This window comes from Peromyscus eremicus, chromosome 1 (assembly GCF_949786415.1).
Source record: "Peromyscus eremicus chromosome 1, PerEre_H2_v1, whole genome shotgun sequence".
In the NCBI taxonomy this organism is placed as follows: domain Eukaryota; kingdom Metazoa; phylum Chordata; class Mammalia; order Rodentia; family Cricetidae; genus Peromyscus; species Peromyscus eremicus.
In genome coordinates, this window is record NC_081416.1 from 63,393,225 (window position 1) to 63,416,722 (window position 23,498).

The 23,498-nt window shown below is 46.5% G+C and overlaps 1 protein-coding gene across 3 annotated transcripts in view; it reads right to left on the reverse strand.

Annotated features, from left to right (window-relative positions):
• The window catches only part of Lrrc27 (leucine rich repeat containing 27), a 31,970-nt gene extending 18,239 nt beyond the window's left edge, over positions 1-13,731 (reverse strand). For 2 of the 3 annotated variants that reach the window (XM_059265025.1, XM_059265039.1), the window contains exons 1-5: positions 13,600-13,731; positions 11,082-11,336; positions 7,391-7,521; positions 3,836-3,894; positions 676-828 (exon numbers count right to left, since the gene is read on the reverse strand). In XM_059265025.1, coding sequence (XP_059121008.1) covers positions 676-828; positions 3,836-3,894; positions 7,391-7,521; positions 11,082-11,288 — 550 coding nt within the window. In that variant the 5' untranslated portion in view covers positions 11,289-11,336; positions 13,600-13,731. Of the gene's footprint in view, positions 1-675; positions 829-3,835; positions 3,895-7,390; positions 7,522-11,081; positions 11,337-12,993; positions 13,109-13,599 lie in introns of those variants that run through there. The other variant, XM_059265032.1, reaches the window with a different exon arrangement.
• Between the last annotated feature and the right edge of the window lie 9,767 nt (positions 13,732-23,498).

Genomic DNA, 23,498 nt, shown 5'->3' on the forward strand with positions numbered 1-23,498 from the left:
AGCACCCTCTAAGCTGTCTCCTAGGGTCTTGCCTAAGTACAGCCCTTCACCTTCCCTGGATGATGTCCAATGCCGTTCTCTCTCAAGTTTCCTGAGATACCTCCAAAACCATCCACCGGCCCTTGAATCCCTATCTCCGAGCTGATTCTGGAGACACCAACAAAGGCCTTTTATGAATATGATTTTTAAAACATTGCAACCCAGGGCATTCATGATGGGTCAAGGCAAAGACTGATTCACCATCCCCCTCCCCTCCCCTCTTCTCTGGCTGGCTAATATGTTGACAAAATGGGACAGTTTAATAAGCATCCCATAAGGGGACACCATGCTTTTTAAGCTAGCTCCTGGTATCTAGGCAGGAACAGGATATGCATCATGGAGTTTTTTAAAAAAGCTGTCTGGGGGAGCACAAGGCCCCCCAAAGCAGCTGCTTGCTAGTGGTTGGAGGCAATGACTGCTCCACTTGCCTTCTCCCATGAACTTTTACTGCATTTACCCAGAAGGTGTGGACTGCTTCTGAGGTAAATGATGCTTGAGCCAGGGCAAGACATGGCATTTGGGCCAATGTAGGAGTTAGCATTTGCCATGGGAGCCCACAGAGGCTGGAGATCAGCTCTGCCTGGTTCTGATCAGCACTCCTAGTCTCCATCTAGTCATAGAAAATTCTCTACAAACCCTGAGGTGACTCATCTCCTGGAAAGGCAGTCTCCACTGAGCAGATCCGTAGGAAGGTCAGGATGGCTACCAAGCCTTTCTGCACGATCAGGTGAGGAGGGAATTCCAGAGGGCAGTGTCTCAGGTTCAGTGCCTTCAGTGTGGTGACCTGCCCTGCAGTGGAGGGAGACTTCAGTACTCTGCCCGCTCCTTAGAGGGGGACCCAGGAGGGACAGGAGAGCAGAGATGACAGATATCTGAGGTTTGCTTTAAGAACTCTTCAGGTAGGGCCGGCAAGATGGCTCAGTGGGTCAAGGCACTTGCCACCAAGCCTGATGACTTGAGTTCCACCCCTGGGACCCACATAGTGGAAAGAGAGAACTAACTCCTACAAGTTGTCCTCTGACCTCTACACTCATGCCATGGTACAACTGCACACTCACAAAATAAATAAATGTAACCAAAGTTATGAACAAAACTCTTCAGGGGAGACAGATAGTTAATGGTAACAAAAAACAAACCCAACAGCGGCAACCTTAAAGTGAAATTCACAGCAGACAGTGCCTAACTACCAAAAATTTGTATCATAAAAGCTGTATGACAGAAAGAAAAGAAAAATAGGACCTGTACCAAGGAAACAGGTGTCAGACACTGTCCTTAGACAGCCCAGATGCCAGGATTAGCAGATAAAGTCTTCATCAGCCATTATAAACACAGCCAAAGAAATGAAAAATAAAGATACATAACTAATTCAAGGAAAATCTCGTAAAACACCTAAACTAATAGAAATGCTAATGAAACAAAGCATCAAAAAGTACCAACAGTTCTAGAACTGAACATGACAATAATTGCCTCAAAAAGTTTAGCAGAGGACCTCAGCAGTGGGCATTAGATGGAGTTGGGGACGCAGCTAAGTCAATAGAGTTCTTGCCTAGTATGTGCAAGGCTCTGAGTTCCATGCCCAGCATAAACCAGCTATGGTGGAACATGCCTGAGATTCCAGGTAGAGTCAGGGAGATCTTGAGTTCAAGGTTATCTTCAGTTACATGGGGAGTTCAAGGCAACTTGGGGTACAAAAGGCTCTGTCAAAAGGAGGAGGAGGAGGAGGAGGAGGAGGAGGAGGAGGAGGAGGAGGACGAGATGGGGAAAATGCATAGTGGTAATGGATATTTATCATTCATTCATTCATTCTTCTGTTTCTGCGGAGTCAGGGTCTCACTCGACTGTTGCCCAGGCTGACCTAAATACACAGCAATCCTCCTGTCTCGTGTCCCAAGTGCTGGGATTACAGGCTTGAGTTACCAAACCTGGTTGAATTGACAGTTTCTAAGAATGTCATAGGAATCCACTTCCCACCCCAGTCTCAAGCCTAGGTGAAAACCAGCATCACCTTCGGTATCTGCTCTTGGGTATGACAGACCAAACCATGGTCTATATTTTCTCCCATGTGTAACCTTTGGGCACTTCCCCCTTACTCCCACTTCTTCATGGGCTTCATGGCCAACTGATGATGTCAACAAGAGAAACCAAGGGGAGCCAAAGATGGCTGTCCACCGCCTTTAAGACACACAGTGCTTTAGTGACAGAATGACACCGACCACTATCAGATGCTTACCGAGAACATCTGACTTGGTAAGCAGCTATCATAAAGTCACTTGATCCTTATGCCTGCTGCTCCCTTCCCTTCCAGCTGCTGGTGCTCAAACTTCCTCCTGCATTTCAGTAACTTCAAGTGGGTTGCATGCAGCTGGCTTCTGCATTTTTATTTGGCCTGAGAGTCTCTGCCTTTTAAATGGCAAAGCACCACTCACCACAGAAAGCTAGCTGGAGGATCTCTAGTTGTGTATAAACTAAGCAGCAAGCTGTGGCAGCTATTCTTCCTAATTAACCAGGGTGACTTGGAATCACCTAGGAGACACACCTCTGGCGTGTCTAGGAGGTATCTCCAGAGAAGTGTCACTAAGGGGAGGTGAACTCACACTAAATGTGAGTGGCACCATCTCACGGATCTGGGTCCTTCACTGCAAAGGCATAAAGCAGAAAGCCATGAGCACCAGCATTCCCTGCTCTCTGCTCCCTGACCTGTCCCAGCTGCATGGTCTGTCCCAGTGAACTCTGCCGTGCCTTCTCTGACGTGAGCCGAAACAAATCCCTCCACCTTCAAGCTGTTCTCGTCAGGTATTTGGTCACAGTAGTGAAGAAAATAACTGTGACACAGCTCATGGGTGAATTGCACCAGAAAACATGTGGAGCTGAATGACAAGTCAAAACACGTGGATGCAGCGAAGGCCGTGTTTAGGACAAAGTGCAGTTCAAATGTGTGTTAGAAAAAAGATCTGAAGTCAAAGCCCAAGTTTCCAACTCAACAAAGATGAAAAAAAAAAAAGTGAATCAAACTTAAGCAGACAAAGAAAAGAGAGCAGAAACCAAGACAAATCAATGTGTAAAGGAGAAAACGAGCACCCTGCTCATCTATAGCAGAGAAAACGTACACAAGGGAGTGAGTGGCCCCACACATCCACTCGGGCCTCCGCAGCACGTGCGAGCCAAAGGACCAAGGAACTGAGATTAAGTCCAAAGAAGAGCACTGAACCCAGGCAGCTAGGACTCAAGACTGGCTCCTGTGGACAGCAAAGCCACATGCTGGCAGCAGGCAGCATTGTATGGCCAGGTTTTCTTAGGCTGTGTGCTATCTGCAAAGCTGTCTGGCCTTGGCACAGACAACACACATAAGTGTTAACAACTCCTCTGCCTGAGAATGGGCATGAGCTCTACCAGGAACCTGGAGATAGCCCTCTGGATGTGCCTGTGGGGGTGGGGTATTGTGATAAGGTTACATGAAGGAGAAAGACCGTGGGTAGCACCATTCCCAGGGCTGGGATCCTGCGCTGTAGAAAAGGGAGCAAACATTCACCCCTTCCTGCCTCCTGACTGGGGGTGCAATGCGACCCCCGCCACCTTCAGTTGCCCACCATGAAGCTCTGAGCTGTGAGCCCAAACAATCCCTTTCTCCCTTAGCTGCTTTTTTGTCAGGGTATTTTATCACCACAACTGGAAAAGTAACTAATAAACTGGGAGAAGGCCTTTGAACAGCTCTGCCTCCCCTCCCTCCAGCATGCCTCCCCACTCTATCACAAGCCTCAGGGACCTCAAAGCATTTTCACTTTATTGTGGTACTTACCTAGCTCAACGGGTAACATTTTGATAGGATTTCTTTCTAAAAGCAAAGTTTTCAAATGTCTTTAAAAGAAAACAACAACAAAAATACTTTAGAAAGCAGAAGATTAAATGACCATCTGTAAAATATAGTGTCAAAGTCCTCATTTTCCTTTCCTTGATCCCTGATGTTCTAACACACACCCATAGTATGCACCATCAGCAAACACCTCAGAATCAGAAGGCAGCCCGAGAGCCACACTGAACTCTGTCTCACACCTGTTCTGGTTGTTTGTTGTTTGTTTTTGTTGCTGTTTTGTTTTTTGTTTTTCGAGACAGCATCTCTACGTGTAGCCCTGGCTGTCCTAGAACTCTCTCTGTAGACCAGGCTGGCCTCAAACTCACAGAGATCCGCCTGCCTCTGCCTCCTGAGTGCTGAGATTATTTTAATTCTTAAGACTGTACCCATTATTTGTTGCTTTCTCCTTCTCCTTTACTTCTCAGGGACCCTCAGCAGAAATCTGGCTCAAGGTCTCAGATGGCCTGTTCCTTCATTGTGCCGTCTACTTGAAGGTAGGGTCTAATCTCATGGCCTGTGCTAGCAGAGGACAGGGCTCTAAGCCTGAGCTACACCCAGAGATTCTGAAGATGCTAAAATCATTGCCCTCTGGACTGATGGGCTCAGTGTGGCTATATCTGATGAACCTGAAGCAAAGAGAAGGCATCCTGGGGTGCAGAGCACTATACCTCAGGACCCCAGAGTAAAGCTCATGTCGGCGTACTTCATCATTCACCAAAGTGTTACTTTCTCAGGAATTCTTATTATTTGAAGTTTGTTTTTGAGACAGTTTTACTCTATCTCATGGCTGGCCTAGACCTTGCTATGCAGAACAGGATGGTCCCAATTTTTCAACAATCCTCCTGCCTCTACCTCTCCAGTGCTAAGATTACAGGCACATACCACATCTTGCCTTATTTGAAACTTGTATGAATAAACTTTTCTTTTTTGAAAGCTTTATTATTTAAAAATGTTTTATGTCTGTGCATGGTTTTTATGGCTTATATGTATGTATGTGCACCATGTGCCCATGGAGGCCAGAAGAGGGTGTCAGGTCCCCTGAACCTGGAGTTATAGATGGTCATGAACTGCCCATGTGGGCATCTGCAGAGAACCTAACCTGCTCTTTTGCTAGCGCAGCAAGCCCTTTGAACCACTGACCTATCTCTTCTGCCCTAAGAAACTTAACATGCTGTGCACAAAGGCTGGTTATTTGAACCTTCCTGACTCGGCTCAGTGGCTTTGCTGTCGTGCCCTTTAAATCTGTTCTTTAGGAAAGAAGCTGCAAGGCCGTGCCAGCTCTCTGTGAGCTGACTGCAACTCAAGACAGAAGACTCAGCAACGTGCCCTGGGCCTCTCCAGCACCCAAGCCAAAGGCATTCCAGTCCATTTGGCTTGAGTTCTTCTGGAAGAGTATGTATAATATTTAATATTTACCAAATATGAAGCTGAAAGTATGCAGGGGGTTGCTATCTTATATAACAATACCCACATGATGATGACCCTGTGCAGTCTCAGAGGTTCTACCACTAATCAGACTGTCCTCGCTGTTTACCTCAGCACCAGCTTACACTTGAGCAGATACCTGCCGGCTTGTAGCCTTAGGAGAATGAATCAGCATGCCTTGTTTTAATCTCTGCGCCCACACTCACACATCCACACACAGCTGAGGGGGGCCTCTGATGATACTATTGTTTTAAATATATTTTTTTTAACTTTAAAGCCTTTAATGAGCCCACAATTACTTAAAATTTCTAATTAATATGTTTCAGCCCTTCAGCAAGTGGATCCAATTTCAATGACATAATGGGTGTAAAATCAGAGGCTCAATTATAAATTAAACAACAGAAAGCAGCTGGAGTTGGCTGTCAAAATCCAAGGATTCCAGTTCTGAGAACTAAGCACCCCTTTTGGGAAGAACCAGGAAGTGGGCCCCTCAGCAGCAGAGTTCGCATGACCTTAACCCTCAGGGACAACAACTGCTGGACATACTGAGTGCTAATCATCAAATAATTTGTGGATGAAACCACTCAGCTATCCCAGCACAGAAGATGGTGTCCTTGTGAGGAAGAAGGCCACTCTGCACAGGACACAGGCCCAGAAGACCAGGTGTCCTGGCCAGGCAAGCAGGACTGGGTAGAAACAGCCTAGAGATTCGTTCAAGAAATCCAGCTCGGTTGTCTCCCCACCAGCCGGCCAGGCATATGCTCGCCCCCATCAGTCCATGCATGCTTATCCTGCAGGCTCTAGGGTCCCCAGGGCTCCAGAGAAGGGTTCCTGGTGTATCCCCAGCTCAGACACACCAAAAGCAAGCTGCTTCCTGCTGAGCTGGAGACTGGGGGGCAAGAGCATTTGTTTTCACCCTAATTTGTGTGAAGTGCTCACTTTTTCTCCCCATTTTTATCTAAATTTTTTCATACAATACACTTTGGTCAATACTTAAGAAAAGGTGCTTCCTGAGCAAGCAAGGCACCTCTGCAAACCTTATGCTGGTTTGCAGTTGGACTCATGGTCTCCTCACTGGGATATCCCTACATGGGTCCTGGGGTCAACCTTGAACACCTGTTTTCTATCCTCATGTCAATGCCAATCGCGACAGCTCTGAGGTCCTGGGAGGCCCTGCTTCAGTCACTTGGCCAAGCCTCCTACATGGACCACTGCCCTGGCTGCCTGCCAGCTCCTTCTACCCTTTGCCCTACAGCTTCCTTCCTCAGGCAGTGATCTGGGCCAAGTCTAATTCTATCCCTACCTAGTTCAGTTCTTTCAAAATACATTTCAAAGTTGAGAATACAGATCTCAAACCTTGGAGGCCTTCCTCAGCCTCATCTCCTACCATGTCCTCAACACCTGGTAAGTGCCCGATAATTTCAGGGACTTGTCTGCCCCTTTCCTCTGCCCAGATCTGTGAGGTGAGGAGGAGGGTCTGAAGGGAGTATCCAGGGCAGATCTAACACTGGTACAGGAGGACCCAGGAAAGGAGGTGGTGAGTCCGCAGCCTGGTTGTCAAAGGTGGACTGGACTGGGCTCTGCAACTGGGAGTTCCAGGAAACCCTGGGCAGCTGGGGGTCAGGAATGTGGCAAGACAGTCTATACTGCTTGCTTGAGAGTTTCTAGCTTTCCAAAAGGGGGCAAAGCTCTTCCTCAAGAGCCAGGGAGAACTCTCCAAGGCCCATGGAAACACATGGCTGGGTTTTTAACTATCCAAAGTAATTCTGATCTTCACTGGCTTCCCACAGCAGAGTCAGGGTGAAATCAGTTGTCCAAAAAACCCTGTAGACTTGCTAGCAGAGGCACTGAGGCTGGCATCTTCCACCGTGTCAAACAGCCCATCATAACATGGTTAGCTGCAGGACCCGGAAGGGCTGGCCACGCCCCTGTGAGCTGCGTCTGAACCATCTGGACTTTTTTATTTTGGGATGGCAACTCACTATGTAGACTGGCTCAAACTCACAGTGATCTGCCCGCCTCTGCTTCCTGAGTGCCCAGCCCAGTTGAAGACACATCTAAGAAGCAGACACTTACTTGTGAGAGCCGATCCCAGAAGGAAGAGCTTTGATCTTGTTGTAACGGAGGTCCAGCCATGTCAGGTTGGGCAGCAGCTGGAAGAAATCCCTCGGAATCCCACTGAGCGAATTCCTCTGCAGGTGTAATTGCTTCCACAAAAAAGGGCCAGAGGATGCTTTGTCAGCCAGTGAAATTTAAAACAGGATGTATCCAAAAACCATCTCCAAAAGGACTAAAACAACCACAACTACATGTCAAACCAAAAAGTTACCCTTAAAGAATACAAACAGTAGACACAAGAATCAGAGAGATTTAAAACCTGAAACTGTTTTCCCTCTCCTTGGCCACTCAGTACCATGCTCACAGAAAACCCAGTGAATAAACAGTAAGAGCCACGTCTGACTCATTCCAAGTTGGTATATGGAGGAAGCCACGGGATACAGATACATTCTGCTGTGGCATGATCTGTGATGACCAGCCACACAGAAAGGAGCCATTGCCCAGGTAAGAAGACATGATACATGTGGCTTGATCTGAGCCCTGTGAAATTCTGTCCTGACTTTGAAAGCGCAGTGGATGCACGAAACTATGGACAGCACTGGGTCATTTCCTATCTGTGCACTCCCACGATGTAGTGGAGCAGCGGAAGTCGGCAGAGCACGAGAGCAACACTAACCAAGAATGCAAAAGAACGCCTACAAGAACACGTTTTATAAATTATTAAAACAGGATTTGTTCCTGATACTTTCTATTGGTCATTCCTGGATAAGGGGAAATACTATATATATTTATATGAATTATCTGTGTAATATTTAATATATATATAATTTATATATGAAATTTTATTATTTTTTTGCATGTGTGCATGGTGTGCATGCATGCAGCAGCATACATGTGAAAATCAAAGGACAACTTTGTGGATCCAGTTCTTTTTTGTTTTTCCAGACAGGGTTTCTCTGTGTAGCTTTGCCCCTTTCCTGGAATTCGCTTTGTAGACCAGGCTGGCCTCAAACTCACAGAGATCCACCTGCCTCTGCCTCCCGAGATTAAAGGCATGCGCCACCACCGCCCTGCTGGATCCAGTTCTTTCCTTCCACCTTTACATGGGTTCTGGGGACAGAACTCAGGTTGCCAGGCTTGATTGAATTTACCTACCTAGCCATCTTGCCAGCCCATGAGTGTGTAAATTTATAGTCACACTGTGGTTGGATTATAGGCCATTTTAAAAACACCTCCATCAATGTTGCTATTGTATGCTGTAAAAGCATTATTGTCCACATTTACACCTGTATCCACACTTGCCATGGGGCAATATCAGATGTCCAGAGCACTGACCTTAAAGCCAAGTGGCTTGAGTTTAAATCTCAGTTTCAAAATCTATTAGCTCTGTGACCTTGAACAAGCTCCTGCACCCCTCTGTTCTCAGTGTCCTTGCCTGTAGAGTGGGGGTGATGGGACCTCCCTGGCAGGGTGGCACAGGAAATGTGAGTGTATCAGCCACAACAATTGTGCTGCTTTCCTACTCCAGGAGCCATAGGCAGCTTCCCCTGCCAGGGTTTTCCTCTCCCAATTCTACTGACCTAATCTTTCTAATAGAGATGACTTCCAGGTTCTTGAAGAACAGTGATTGGAATCAGGGTGTTCTGTAAGCACCTGGTCTGCCTCCTAGCAGCTGGCATGGTCTCTGGAGAGCAAAGTGGCAGGTAGGGGTGCATGGTCTGACACATGCCCTCAATTCCATGCTTACGCATACTTCCAAATACACAGAATACACACCCCACATACAACATGTATGCCCCTATGTACATGAGAACGTATGTCCCCATGCACATACATTCCCTGGGCACATAAGAATACACATCCACATCCATATACATGTGCCTGTCTCCAGACATGTGAGGATACATTCATTCCCCCTTCTCACGTGTGTACATGCCTTCTTCAATTATATGGTGGCAAATGTCCCCCCATACAACATGTTTATGCCTGCATCAGACACACGAAGAGACACATCCCTGTACATGTATGTGTATCACTGGACACATAAGGACACATGTCCTCAAAGACATGCACATGCAAGCCCCCATCATGAACCTGCTTGGCCCTTTGTTAGAGCAGAGGCTTTAACCTGCTCAGGCATGCTCTTTTCCTCTAGTGTAAGCTAATCCTGATACTCAAGACTGGAAACCAGGGTTCCTTCTGAACGTGGGGACATGAACATTAGAGAGGCTAACATGCTCTCCCTCCCCAGTGAGCCTGGCAAGGCTGCCTCCACTCTGTCTGGAGTCAGTCATGCTGCTGTGCCCTTCCTCTGAGTTCTAGTGTGAACAGGGTTCCTTCCACGTCCTCTGAGCATCGGTGTTCCGGGCATGGAATTTGCAGCCTCTCAGAACATGGAATTTACAGCTTCTGGGACTGATTGCTACACTGTTGCAAAATGCTGCTCATAACCCCTAATGGTCTACAGCTCTGGGCAGTTGCTACCTCATTGATTTTTTTTTTCTCCAGGAAGGGGTTCTCTATGTGGCCCTGGCTGTCCTGGGACTCACTCTTGTAGACCAGGCTAGCCTCAAACTCTGAGATCTGCCGGCCTCTGACTCCCAAGTGCTGGGATTAAGGGTGGGCACCACCACCATCTGGCTGATTTTTTTTTTTTTTGCCATAGTAATACATTCATGGCAACACCTGTCTTCTCAGTTATGAGTCTGGGTTAGACATAAAGGACTTTGGAATTTCCTCCTTCCTTTTTGGATAAAGGCAATGGGTACCTCACAGCTGGTACCAGCTTAGCTGGACTCATGAGAATGGAGAGCTTCACTTCTTAGTGATTGCCATGTGAACAACAGTGGCTGGAGGAGGTGGGTCCCAGCAATTAAGAATGCACTCCTGGAGGCTGATGATAATAACAGCCAGACACAGGCCAGTGGAACTGTGAATCTGAGGCTAGTTTGGGTCACATAGCAAGGCCCTGTCTACAAAAGAAAAAAAAAAGGGCAAGAATCAGCTAGCTCTCGTGTCTTGAGAGCAGACATGGGCAGAGTGAATGAACAGCTTACCTCAGTGCTGTGACGTCCCTGACAAGGTCTTTATGTATGCTACTGCGTCATCTTACAACAAACCACCGTAATATTTCTAGGTTCCAGATGAAGCTGAATGCAATTTAAGGACATTCTGCGACACAAGGGCAGTGCCAGCACTGCTGGGGACCCTCTATCCTGTCTGCCACCAAAGCTGCTTGCTCCAGACAGCACCCGGACAATGCAACATTATTAGGAAGTGCCCTGAAGGAGGGCCCAGCACGAAGGAAAGCTGTGTACAACATCAGCAAAGTCCAAGACAACGAGAGAAAGCTTCCAACTGCTTTCATAGTCCCCAGGGCCTACAGAAGGACACGTGTTTTAAATCAGAGACCCAGGCTGTTTGGGCAGGGGTCTCCCCTTAGGCTGATCTCAGCCTGAGGCTTTCCCATGAAGAAACACAACCCGCAGGGTAGAGAAGGCTGCCCCATCCTGATACCCGGCTCTCTCTGTTGCCTGGCACCGCATCTCAATTGCTCTTTGTTGTGGTCAGCCCGTGAAACTCCAGTTAACCCTCCTGCTCCTTCTAGAATTCACCTCTTCTAACAAGAAGGACAAAAAGCCCAGTGCTGATTCTGCTTCCAGCTGCAGGCCACCTGTGCGTCACACCCTCCCAGGAATGGGGCACTTACTTGAAGGTTGGGAATTTTAAAGAACTCTCCCAAATGGCTCAGGCCTCTTTGACTCAGGTCTAAAATTGGTGAGGAAGAGAAGATGACTCCCTCAAAACTGGTTTCATCATCTCTGGAAAGGGAAGCAGGTATGCTCTTGACCACAGCAGTATCCTCGGGATCATTGGCAGCCTCCTTGGCCACTGAACAGGTGCTGGTGTCCTCCATCTGATGCCCTCCAGTGGCCACTGCTCATCCTTCTTGATATGGAGTCACCTGGGGAAAAAAAAAAAAGGCGGGGGGAGTGTCCTAGCAACCAGAAGTCACGCGGGGCAGGGCGCATCTGCAGGGGCTTGACAGGCTGAAAAAGCAATGGTGCCACGAATTTGGCTTTTAAACTTGTAAATATTGGAACACAAGAAGGCACTGGTTAAATTCTTTGCTCCTCACACCGTAACACAAAATTTAAAGAGGAAAATGATATTATGATCTGAGAAAGAGGTTCAAGTAGCCCAGGCTGGCCTCTAACTCACTGTGGTGAGCTTTGAATTCCTAATCTCCCTGCATCTACCTTCAAAGTGTTGTGACTATAATCAAGTGTCTACCTGGCTACAATTTAACGTTAACTGGAAAGTACCAGTGAAAAGAAGCATGCTGGATGAAAACAGAGGGAGACCTTTAAAGTTTGCAAACCACCTACAAAATGGAGAGGGGTTTCTGGTAGGCCTGTTTCCTTTTTCCACCCTGGTTCTCTGCCTCAGCAATGACAATCTTACATCTTAGTGCAATGATCCTTTTGCTTAGCCAGAGTATACTTTCAAAATAATCCTGGATGGAATGCTTAAAGGTTTGAGATCATCTGTCAGCTAGTCAGCCCAATGACTGGCACACGGGCGGAAGTGTTACTCCCCTTTAAGGAGAAGGTAACTTTTCAGTTAGGGAGCTGACCTCAAGGATGTACAATTCATGGGGAGCTTAGGTCTGCTTGGCAGGGGATGTGTCCCGGGGCTCCCTAAGGTCTCCAGGCCTTTGCACAGTCTATGGTTTGCTGTTTCTTTTTCTTTCTTTTCTTTTCTTTTCTTTCTCTCTCTCTCTTTCTCTTTCTCTCTCTCTCTCTCTCTCTCTCCTCTCTCTCTCTCTCTCTCTCTTTCTTTTTTTTGTTTTGTTTTTTTTGTTTTCCGAGACAGGGTTTCTCCATATAGTTTTTGGTGTCTGTCCTGGATCTCGCTCTGTAGACCAGGTTGGCTTTGCCTCCCGAGTCGTTGTCGTCGTCTCCCTCCTCCTCCTCCTCCTCCTCCTCCTCCTCCTCCTTCTTTCTTCTTCTTCTCCCTCCTCCACCTCCTCCTCCTCCTCCTTCTTTCTTCTTCTCCCTCCTCCTCCTCCTCCTCCTCCTCCTTCTTTCTTCTTCTCCCTCCTCCTCCTCCTCCTCCTCCTCCTCCTCCTCCTCCTCCTCCTCCTCTTTTTTTCCCCCTACACCTTGGAATTAGGAAGAAAAGATTCTGCCTCCAACAGATTACATTGTAAGGAAAAATGTTGACAAGTGGGAAAAGGGACTGGTGGTGCGGTTTCCACACTGGGGCTGGACGTGGCCAACTCGACATTTGGGCCTCAATTTCTATCCTCGGGGGCGCGGCCACTGTAGAGGGTCAAGGGACCAAGTCATAGTACTTTCCCAGCACCTTGCTATCAGAGGCTAACGTTCAAAGGACCCCCAGCAGACCCACAGCCCGGTGGTCCTGTCCTGCAGCGAGATACGGTCCTGCCACTCAACCCTGGAGTCCACACCCTCCAGCCCGGTGGCCCCGCCCCACAGCCCGGTGGCCCCGCCCCACATCGCGCCGTCAGGTGCCGCCTCCCTTCCGGTCCGGCCCGGCCAGCGGCGATTGACGCGGCGGCATCCTCCTCCTCCCCGCCAAGCCTCCTCCACGCCCACCTGCGACTCCGCCTCGGCACGCCGGCTGCCCCGCCTCGGAAGGCTCAGGCACCGTCTAACAAAGGGGCCGCGCGACCCACCCGGTCGCCACGGAGACGCGGCTGCTGTACGGAGGCCCGAGGGCGTCAAGCCGCGGGGCAGGGGTGGGGTGACTTCGGTACGCGTGCGCTTACCGCCTCTTATGCTAGAGGTGGGTGACCGGGCCAGGAAGAGACTTCGAGAGGGCAGGCGGGTGGATTCGGGGAGGGCTTAGGAACCCGAAGGAGATCGAGCGATGCCTTTGCTGACCAGACCGTCCTCCAGGGAAATGAACCCTCGGGCCGCAGGTTGCCCGGAGCTGACCGCGGCCCTCCGCGCCTGCGCAGAAGCGGGCTCCGCAGTGCCAAGATCTTGGCTCCCAGGCCGGTGCAGGGTTTGAGGCAGAGAAATGTTCATTCGGCAGGGCCTGGCGCCACAGACCCTCCGAATGTGGAAACTTGGAGACTGCCCCTGCCCATTTAGAAACCTGCAGGGCAGGACATTCTGGGGGACAGGTCAACCAGGTCCATACACCCTAAACCACATCATACTCCAGAAAAAGGGATCCTGATAGAAAAGAGAGATTACCAGAACATGGTGGACTGCCTTAAAACCAGATTTGGTGGGGATAGAAACTCTGTCGCGGGTCCCAGAAGATCCTGAGCACTGAGGTGATGTGAATCACTCCTTTCTGTCGGTCAGAACTTGGAGATCTTAGAACGTTCCACAGTTCTTAGTAATATGTCACACACAGGGCGACACAACACGTGATCAAATCTAAGGGAAACCACCGGAAGTGAACTGGTCTGGACAGTGAGTTGAGCCCTCAGCTATGGTGGACGTTAATGTAATTTTGCTAAACATTTTTGAAGCAGCAAAAGCAGGAACTGTCCTGAAGGTGTAAGATGGAACCAAAGTGGAAGTCTTGAGCTGAAAAAAAAAAAGCAGCAAAATTGGTTTATTCGGGCTCAGTGAGTAAGTTCACTGAGCTGATTCTTAGAACCTAGGTAAAGGTAGGAGAGAACCAATTTCACAAAGTTGTCCTGTGGCCTCCACGCATAACCGTGGTACCTCCCATATATATGCGATAATAAATTTAAATAATAGTTTTTCAGTTCATTTATTAGCAGATTACTTAGAACTGAAGGTGAGATGGGGAGTAAATTATATTTTTTAAAAAAAATCCCCAAACAAGAAAACGATAAAGCTTAGAAAACTCAAGAGATATGGGAGTCCATTGGCCCAGGTATGTGTGGCTGGGTGTCCTCTGATCAACTGTCTTTTTTTTTTTTTTTTTTTTTCAAGACAAGGTTTTTCTGTGTAACAGCCCTGGCTGTCCTAGAACTCGCTTTGTAGAGACCAGGCTGGCCTCAAACTCACAGAGATCCACCTGCCTCTGCCTCCCGAGTGCTGGGATTAAAGGCGTGCGCCACCACGCCCAGCTTCAACTGTCTTCTGATGTCCCACCAACACAGCACAGATGGATGCTGGCAGCTGAATTTGTGTTTGGTTACATGTTGGTAAAGGTTGAGGCCAAGAGGTGCCAAGAGGAGCTTCAGGAGGCAAAGCAGGCAGGCCGTTCCTGCCTGGCCACACATGCATGAGAGAGCCCTTTCTGATGGCTCGGCCAGTGAAGTGCCCACCACACACGCATGGGGACCTTGAATTAGACCCCCAGAATCCACTTGAAAGGTTAGGTACAGCAGGGTAAGTCTGTAATCCCTGCTCTTGGGAGGCAGACAGGTGAATTCCTAGGGTTCACTGAAGGAACCCTAGGAATTCACCTGTCTATTCACCTGAACTAGCCTAACCCACTTTCCTCCAGGCCAATGAGACCCGGTCTCAAAAAACAAGAAACAGGGTTGACAGCTCATGAGGAATGACATCTGAGGTTGACATTCAACCTCCACACATGTACCTATACCCACCCACATGTGTATATGTTCAACCTTCCCAGCTACTAGGAAAATAGAATTTCACCCCAAACTGGACATTGTATTATTCACATTTGATCGGTAAAATGAGAAGCTTGGTGTAAGTCCATGTGCTGACAATCCCAGGGTCCCCCTGCTGGGAACTGGTGTCCATAGGCACCTTGGAGAACCACTGGGTACCCTAACACAGCACCCAGAGCCTGTTGCCTCTTCCTACTGTTATCTTAAGTTTTGATTTCACTTAAAAATCCACCAAATTAGTTTTTGTATTCAACAGTTAATTATATGTAGGAACTTATCTTGCCATTTTTTTGTGCTCACTCATTATCCAGCTAAAACGCCTCTGTCGAGTAGTTCCCTTGGCAAGTGGGCTGTTCTCCTTAAGCTTATGAATGTACCCTCTTTATGTTCGTCTAATTCTTGAATGACTGTTCAGCTGGTGCAGAGTTCCCTGTTGACAGCAGTTTTCTATCAGAACTTTAAAGACATTACTTGCTGGCTGCTGTGGAGAGGGCTGCTGCCAGCCCCACGGCCATTTCAGTGAAGGAGTCCATGTCTTCCATCCCCATCCTTGCTCTGAAACCCCACTCCTGGGTCGCTAAGTCCACACCGGGTTTCACTCTGCCTGCGAAGTCCCTGTCCTCCATTCAGCCTCTTCTCACCCTTTTTGGTCATCCCATTACGTGTCCACACCCCGACATTGGCTCATGTTGGTGGGAATCCCTCCCTGTGCCCACCCCACCCCCCAGCTCAGAACTGCCCTTCCTGAGAGTTACCCATCCCTGTTCTTATGGACCATCTGCCAGCTCACTAAATCTTTCCACTAGGGTGCAATTTGCTTCAACTGTTGAGTTTCTCAAGTGACTTCATTTTGCATGTCTAATTCTCTCTCTGTCTCTCTCTGTCTCTCTCTCTCTCTCTCTCTCTCTCTCTCTCTCTCTCTCTCTCTCTCTCTCTCCTTCATGCAGCATATGTGCATTCAGGTACACACATGAGGTTGGAGGACAAGCATTGTCATTCCTCAGGTGCCGCCTTCTTTTTGTTTGAACCAGGGGTTCTCATTGGCCTGAAACATGGCCAGCCACACAGGCTAGGCTAGCTGTCCAGTCTCCTCCCATGTTGCTGTGACTGGGAACACAAGTGCCCACCATTGAATTGCATTTAGCTTTTTATGTGGATTCTGGGGATCTGAACTCAGGTCCTCAAGCTTGTGAAGCAAGTGCTTTACTGACTGAGCCCAAAATTCAGAATATATAATAAAATAAGGAAAAGCTTCTATAATTCAGTAAGAAAATAATTCAGTAAGAAAAATATGACAATACACTTAGGTTAATGAGTAAATGAATAGGAACCAAAACTTACAATAGAAAAAGGGAGAATGCAAATACAATGATATATATATTTATTATGTTCTATTTATACATATTTATTGTTATATATAATATATACACATATACAATTATATATATATACATATATGTATATGCACCCTCTTTCAACTAATAGAAAAATAAAACTTTATCCAAAATTGGAAGCTGGGTGGTGGCGCACGCCTTTAATCCCAGCACTCGGGAGGCAGAGGCAGGCAGATCTCTATGAGTTCGAGGCCAGCCTGGGCTACAGAGTGAGTTCCAGGGAAGGCTCCAAAGCTGCACAGAGAAACCCTGTCTCAAACAAACAAACAAACAAACAAACAAACACCCAAAATTGGTTGTTATTTTCTATACATTTGATTGACAAACTGAGAATCCTGGTGTAATGTCCATGTGCCGGGTCTCCCTGATGGGAACTGATGTCTCTAGGCACGTTGGGCAGCCACTGGGTACTCCAGCACAGGAACTGTATAGATCTGAGTTCTGTGTGCAATGGTCACATGCTATGCTTTTAGACTCTTTTCTAGAGCGGCTGTTAGAGATGTGTCTCTGCTATACCAATCTGTCCACAGCAGGGTCACTTGACTAATCAAAGTACTGCAAAGGACAGGAGAACACATGGATTAGTGAATTCCATGAGTCATGGAGCATCTCATGCCTTGTACTGAGTGAGCAATGGCTGCCAGCAGCCGTGAGAAGGAACCTTAGAGCAAGTGGTCAGGGACCTCAGTATGACACACCCTTGTGAAGGCTAAAGCTAAACAAGGATAAATGACAACAGAAGTGGAAAGATAAAAGGCTAAAGCAAAAGATCACAGAGGAGCATCCCATAGTTCAAAGCCGGGGAAAAGGGAGGTAGGACATGGGCAGGGGAGTGCAGAATGGGGCTATGTGCAGGATATGAGCTCATACTGTCCCAGTGTTGTACCCTGGGCACGAGACCCCCAAAGAGACCACCAGAGACACGAACTCACTGAAATGCAAAACCAAGGTTTATTGAAGCAGTTCAAGCCGCGGTAGGGACCTCATCAAGCCATCCAACACAGTAGAGGCTGGAGGAAGTGCCCGCCCTTCTGCAAGCTCAGGTTTTAAAGGCAAAAAATCCCCATAAGGTTACATCGTTTAGGGGCGCTAGTACAGGTACAATTCTGATTGGTTCAACTTTCAGGGGCTTTTCAGAATTTCCGTGTTATCTTACTTTGTAGTTTTAAGTGGTTGTTTATCAAACTTTATAGACTACCTCCAGCATCGGGGCATTCTGTGGTTAATCAATTGCTACCAGATAGTCCTTTAAATGTCCTGACTTTGTACTTTTGACCATCTCCAGCATTGGGGCATTCTATGGTTTATCAGTTGGCTCTTCAAACATCCTGACTTTGTCCTGGGACCTATGTCAGCAGCTCTGAGAATTTTTAAACTCAGGCCTGTTTCAAGCTGGGGCGAGGGGCTTGCTTGAAATCGGGGTGCTTCGGTTCTTCACCAGATAAGTAAGGCCACACTGGTGAGAGCTCAGAACAAGCTAAATCTGCAATAACTACTGTAATGGGGTGAGAGCCTGGGCCAGGGGCTGAGCCTGGGCCGGGATTGAGCTCATCCTGGCCTCTAGGTCTCTAGGACTCGTAAAGGGAGAAAGAAGGATGAGGGAGGGTGGAGCTGGGCTCAGTGAGGTCAAAGAGGAGGAAGTGTGCAAGAAAGTGGGGATGGGGCTGGTCCCAAAATCAGGGTTTGCTCACTGGCCCTACAGAAGTGGTCAGCCCGCAGGTGTGGTTCAACAGACAAGAACTATCCTTGGCAGTCTTGAGAGTTCCAGGAAGGTACTGGGGAGACCATCTTACTAATGAGGCTTGAGCGGTTAGAAAAATCTTTATTGACTGAAAGAGCCCTGGCTGGGGCTCTATCAAGGGCAGAATCTTTGTTCACACATTGGAGTCCCGACCCCAGTTCGTCATAGGGTCACCATTTGGAAACAATGCCACTAAAGAGTTCATCAAAGTAAAATGGGGATCTGTAAGTGGGCCCTGATCCAGAGTGACCAGTGTCCTCATAAGAAGAGCTCAGGACACTGCCACAGGGGTATGACCATGTGAGGACACAGGGAGATGTCATCTACACGTCAGAGAGAGAGACCTCCAAAGGACCCAGTCCTACCACACCTGCATCTTTTCTCCCAGTCACCACCAAAGTCAGAAATAACCTGGTTTGTGAACCAGACTGCAGGCCTCACTGTGGCAGCGAGAGCTGACTGAGGAGGGAGTCACTCAGTGCAGGCCAGAGAGGGGCAGGAAATGGATGTGGGAGCCTTGTGATAGTGTCAGAGGGAGGCCGATAAGGGAGGGAGAGTCCATTTCTTCCCAGGGCACTAGGCAGAAGTTGAACACCGTCAAGACACTTAAAATCATGATTAATGCTCATGATAAGTTCGTTATTTCTTACTGTAAGCACTCCTTCTGGTGTCCATCTTCCTGTTGGTCAGTAAAAACCACGGGGGGGTGGGGGCGATCTGGATCTCTAGTATCTGTTGGACTCTGCTGCCCTTGCTCTCTTGAGCCAAAGGACTGTCAGTCAAACCGCCATCCAAGCTACCCTTAGACCACCACAACTGTTTTTGAAGACCCCTTAGATGTCCCGAGACAACTACAGCTGCTTGTTCTGGCTCCTGAAGGAAAAAGCCCAGAGTTTGAATATTTAACCTGCAACCACTTCACCTAGGCCAGAGGGTGCAGACTGCCCCCTGGTGGCCCAGAAGAGAATCGCCGTGACTGATGATCCAGAGACTATAATGAGGGGGAGGGTTGCAACTGCCTTCAGAGAGAAGGTCATGGCAGCTGGCACTGGTCAGAGGCCACCAGGTCTCTGGATGCCATCCAAAGCTGAAGTCCATTGGTGGAGGCTCAGGAAAGGGGTCTGCGCATAATACCAGACATAGCTTCCCATGGTATACAGATGACTAGAATTCTTGTTTCTGAATATTGCTTAAGATGATTAGAAAGTAGGTTTCCACCTGTTTTGGAGTAATATGTGTCAATAGGAACCTTGGTAAGGCCACATTTGGTAAAAGCATTCTGGACCAATGGGAGACTTTTCAATTACTTGGAGACTATCTAGTGTTTTATTTCTGGTCTCCCTGGCTATCTAAGAACTTGAACTTTGAATTTTTCTATTTCTTTTGAATTCTGCTCACGTCTGCCCACTCAGCTTGCTATACTGGTTTTCAAAGAAGCTGTAAAACAGATGGTAGCTGTCTTTGAAAAAAAGAGCACACAAGCTGTATGGTCCAGAAACAAATACACCTGGAGGAACTGTTGCTTTGTGGAGGGTAGAGGGCATGGTACGTGAAGGGAACAAAGAACTGTGTCACTTCCTGTCAGCGTCAGCTTGCCCACTCTTGGGAAGTGCTTTCATGGTTTGTATTCAGAACTCAGTATTTGTTAAACCAGCTTTGCTGAAAATGAACACACGGAATACGGACCCCTGAGCCCCGGTGTGGTTCAGTGGGTAGAGTGCTCTCCTAGCATACACAAAGGCACTTCCCAGGGCACTAGGCAGAAGTTGAACACCGAGCCCTGGTTTCTGCTGGGTGGTGGTGGCGGCAGCGGCGGTGGTGGCAGAGGCGGCACACGCCTTTGATTTTAGCACTCAGGAGGCAGAGGTAGGTGGATCTCTGAGTTCGAGGCCAGCCTGGTCTACAGAGCAAGTTCCAGGACACTCAGGGCTACACAGAGAAACCCTGTCTCAAAAAACCAACAAAACAAAACAAAAAACAAAGCCCTGGGTTCCAGCTCCAGCATTGCATAAACTTGATATTGTGGCACATGCCTGTAACCCAGAACTCTGGAGGTAGAAGATCCAAAGTTCAAAATACCAGTCTGGAATACTGAGACCCTGTCTTGAGAAAACAAAACAAACAAACAAACAAACAAACAAAAAAAGAGGCTTGCTGGTGCCTCTCCTCTCACCTATTCCCTGGGGGCTGAACCCTGCTGTGGATCCAGCTTTCCTCCTCCTGTGGGCCTAGAAACACTTTCTACCTGTGACCCGCAGTAGTCACACTGTGGGCTAGGACTCAGGTCAGCAGGTTTCGCTCTTTCCTTAGCCTCTATATGATCTCCCCATCTCGCTCAGAGACCTGTAGCAGCCTGCTTGCAGATGTCCCTCCTCCCACCTCGTCTGGGTTAGGTTCCCCTATGAAAGCACAAACATTAACAGCCAAGACAATATCCTTCCACCAGAACATAGTCACCACTACAGTAGCCCAGGAGAAATGTACTATAGCTGAAGCACAAGAAGAGGACTTCAAAACGGCAATTAAGACTATGTTCAAGGGCCTTAAAGAAGATATGGATAAATCCCTTAATTAAGTCTGTGAAAACACAAACAATGGAATGAAATCATAAAAACAATTCACAACATAAAAGAATTTAACAAAGAAATAGACTAAAAAAACACTAAAGAAAACCCAAATTGAAATAAAACTGGAAATAAAAAAATTTAGGAAGTCAAACAAAAACCTCAGAGGTAAGCCTCACCTACCAAAGACTTGGAAGAGAGACTCCCGGGCACTGAAGATAAGGTAGAAGAGGCTGATACCTCAGTCAAAGGAAATGTTAAATCTAAAAAAAAAAAAAAAAAAAAAAAAAACAGCCACCAAACGTTCAGGAAATCTGGGACACTATGAAAAAAAAATCTATAAATAATAGGAATAGAGGAAAATGATGAAACCCAGTTCAAAGGAACAGAAAATATTTCCAACAAAACCATAGAAGAAAATTTCCCCAACCTAAAGGAGGTGCCCATCAAGGCACAAGAGGCATACAGATTACCAAATAGATAAAAACAGAAAAGAAATCCTCCATGGCACATAACAAAATAATCAAAACACTAAAAACATAGAGCAAAGAAAGAATATTAAAAGTGGCAAGGGAAAAAAACAAGTAACATACAAATACAGACCTATTAGAAGAACACTGGACGGCTAATGGAGACTCTAAAAGCCAGAAGGACCTGATTGATGTTCTGTAGACTCTAAGGGACCACAGTAGATGAGAAAGACATTCTATGAAAAAAGCAAATTTAAGTAATTTCTGTCAATTCAGCTCTATAGAAGGCACTAGAAGGAAAACCAGTCAGAAGAGGCTGAACACGACCAAGAAAACACAAGAAATAAATAATCCCAGAACAGCCAGTCAAAAGAAGGGGAAAACCCTCGCTATAACAACAATATAACAGGAATCAATAAACACTGCTCATTGATAACTTTCAATATTAAAGGTCTCAGTTCCCCAATAAAAAAATATAGACTAATGGAGTAGAAAACAATCCATCTTTCTGCTGCATCCAAGAAACACACCATAAAGTATAAACATTACCTCAGAGTAAAGGATAGAAAAAGATATTCCAAGCAAACGGACCCAAGAAGCAAGCAGGGGCAGCCTTTTAAAATATCTGACAAAATATACTTTAAACCAAAATTAATCAGTAGAAATAGGGGAAGTCACTACATACTCATCAAAGGAAAAATCCACCAAGAAGATTCTGCAATCCTAAACATTTATGCATCAAATACAAAGGCACCTGAGTTCATAAAAGAAACACTACTACTGCTGAAAATTACATATGGACCCTCACACAGTGATAGTGGGTGGCTTTAATACCCCACTCCCAACAACAGATAGGTCATCCAGACAAAAACAAAACAGAACTGCTACAGTTAAATGACATCATAAATCAAATGGACCTAGTAGACAGTTACAGAACATTTCACCCAAATACAAAAGAACATACCTTTTTTCTCATGGAACTTTCTCCAAAATTGACCACATACTTGGGCAACAAACCAAATTCTAACAGATAAGAAAACTGAAGTAACACTCTGTATCTTAGCTGACCGCCATGGATTAAAGCTGGATATCACCAACAGAAAGTATACAAACTCATGAAAAATGAACTGAATGAAAAATGGGTCAAGACAGAAATTAGGAAAGAAATTAAAAGCATTTTAGAATTGAATAAGAATGAAAACACAGCTGGGTGGTGGTGGCACATGCCTTTAATCCCAGCCCTTTTGAGGCAGAGGCAGGTGAATGTCCGAGTTCAAGGACAGTCTGGTCTACCTAGTGAGTTCCAGGACAGCCAGGGCTACTCAGAGAAACCCTGTCTCGAAAAAACATAAAATAAAAAATAAATTTAAAAAAGAGAAAACAACATAATCAATCTATGGAACCCAATGAAGGCAGTTCTAAGAGGCAAGTTCATAGCATTAAATGCAATATAAATAAATAAATAAATAAATAAATAAATAAATAAATAAATAAATAGGAGAGATCTCATATTAGTGGCACCATCTTCAGGTGGTGTATTCCACCAAACTGGAAAACCTAAAAAGAAATGGATAAATTTTTTATATATACAAACTATATCAAGATCAGATAAGCAGTAATTAAAAGTTTCCCAACCCAAAGAAACTTTTCACCAGTGCCCAGTGGATTCTGGGCAGAATTCTACCATACCTTCAAAGAAGAATTAACATTAATGCTCCTCAAATTGTTCTGCAAAATAGAAACTGAAGGAACATTGCCCAATTTTTTTTTTTTTTTTCGAGACAGGGTTTCTCTGTGTAGCTTTGCGCCTTTCCTGGAACTCACTTGGTAGCCCAGGCTGGCCTCGAACTCACAGAGATCCTCCGGCCTCTGCCTCCCGAGTGCTGGGATTAAAGGCGTGCGCCACCACCGCCCGGCCCCAATTATTCTTATGATGCCATAATTATTCTGATACCTAAACCATACAAAGACTTAAGAAAGAAAATTACAGACCAATAGTCTTTAAAAATATAGATACAAAAACTCTCAATAAAACACTTGCAAGCTAAATCTAAGAAGTATAAAATGATTATCCACCATAATCAAGTAGGCTTCATCTCAGAGATGGAGGGATGGTTTAACATACATAAATCAATAAATGTAACCCACCACAAAAACAGACTAAAGGATTAAAAAACATGTGACCATCTCATGAGATGCTGGAAAGGTCTTTGAAAAAATCCAGCATCCCTTCATGATAAAAGTCCCAGAGAGACTAGGGATATAAAGTGTAACACGATTTGCTAAATGGTCTTATTAATAAAAAAAAAAGTTGGGCACCAGATGTTACACAAATCTTAAAATGTCTTATTAATAATAAAAAA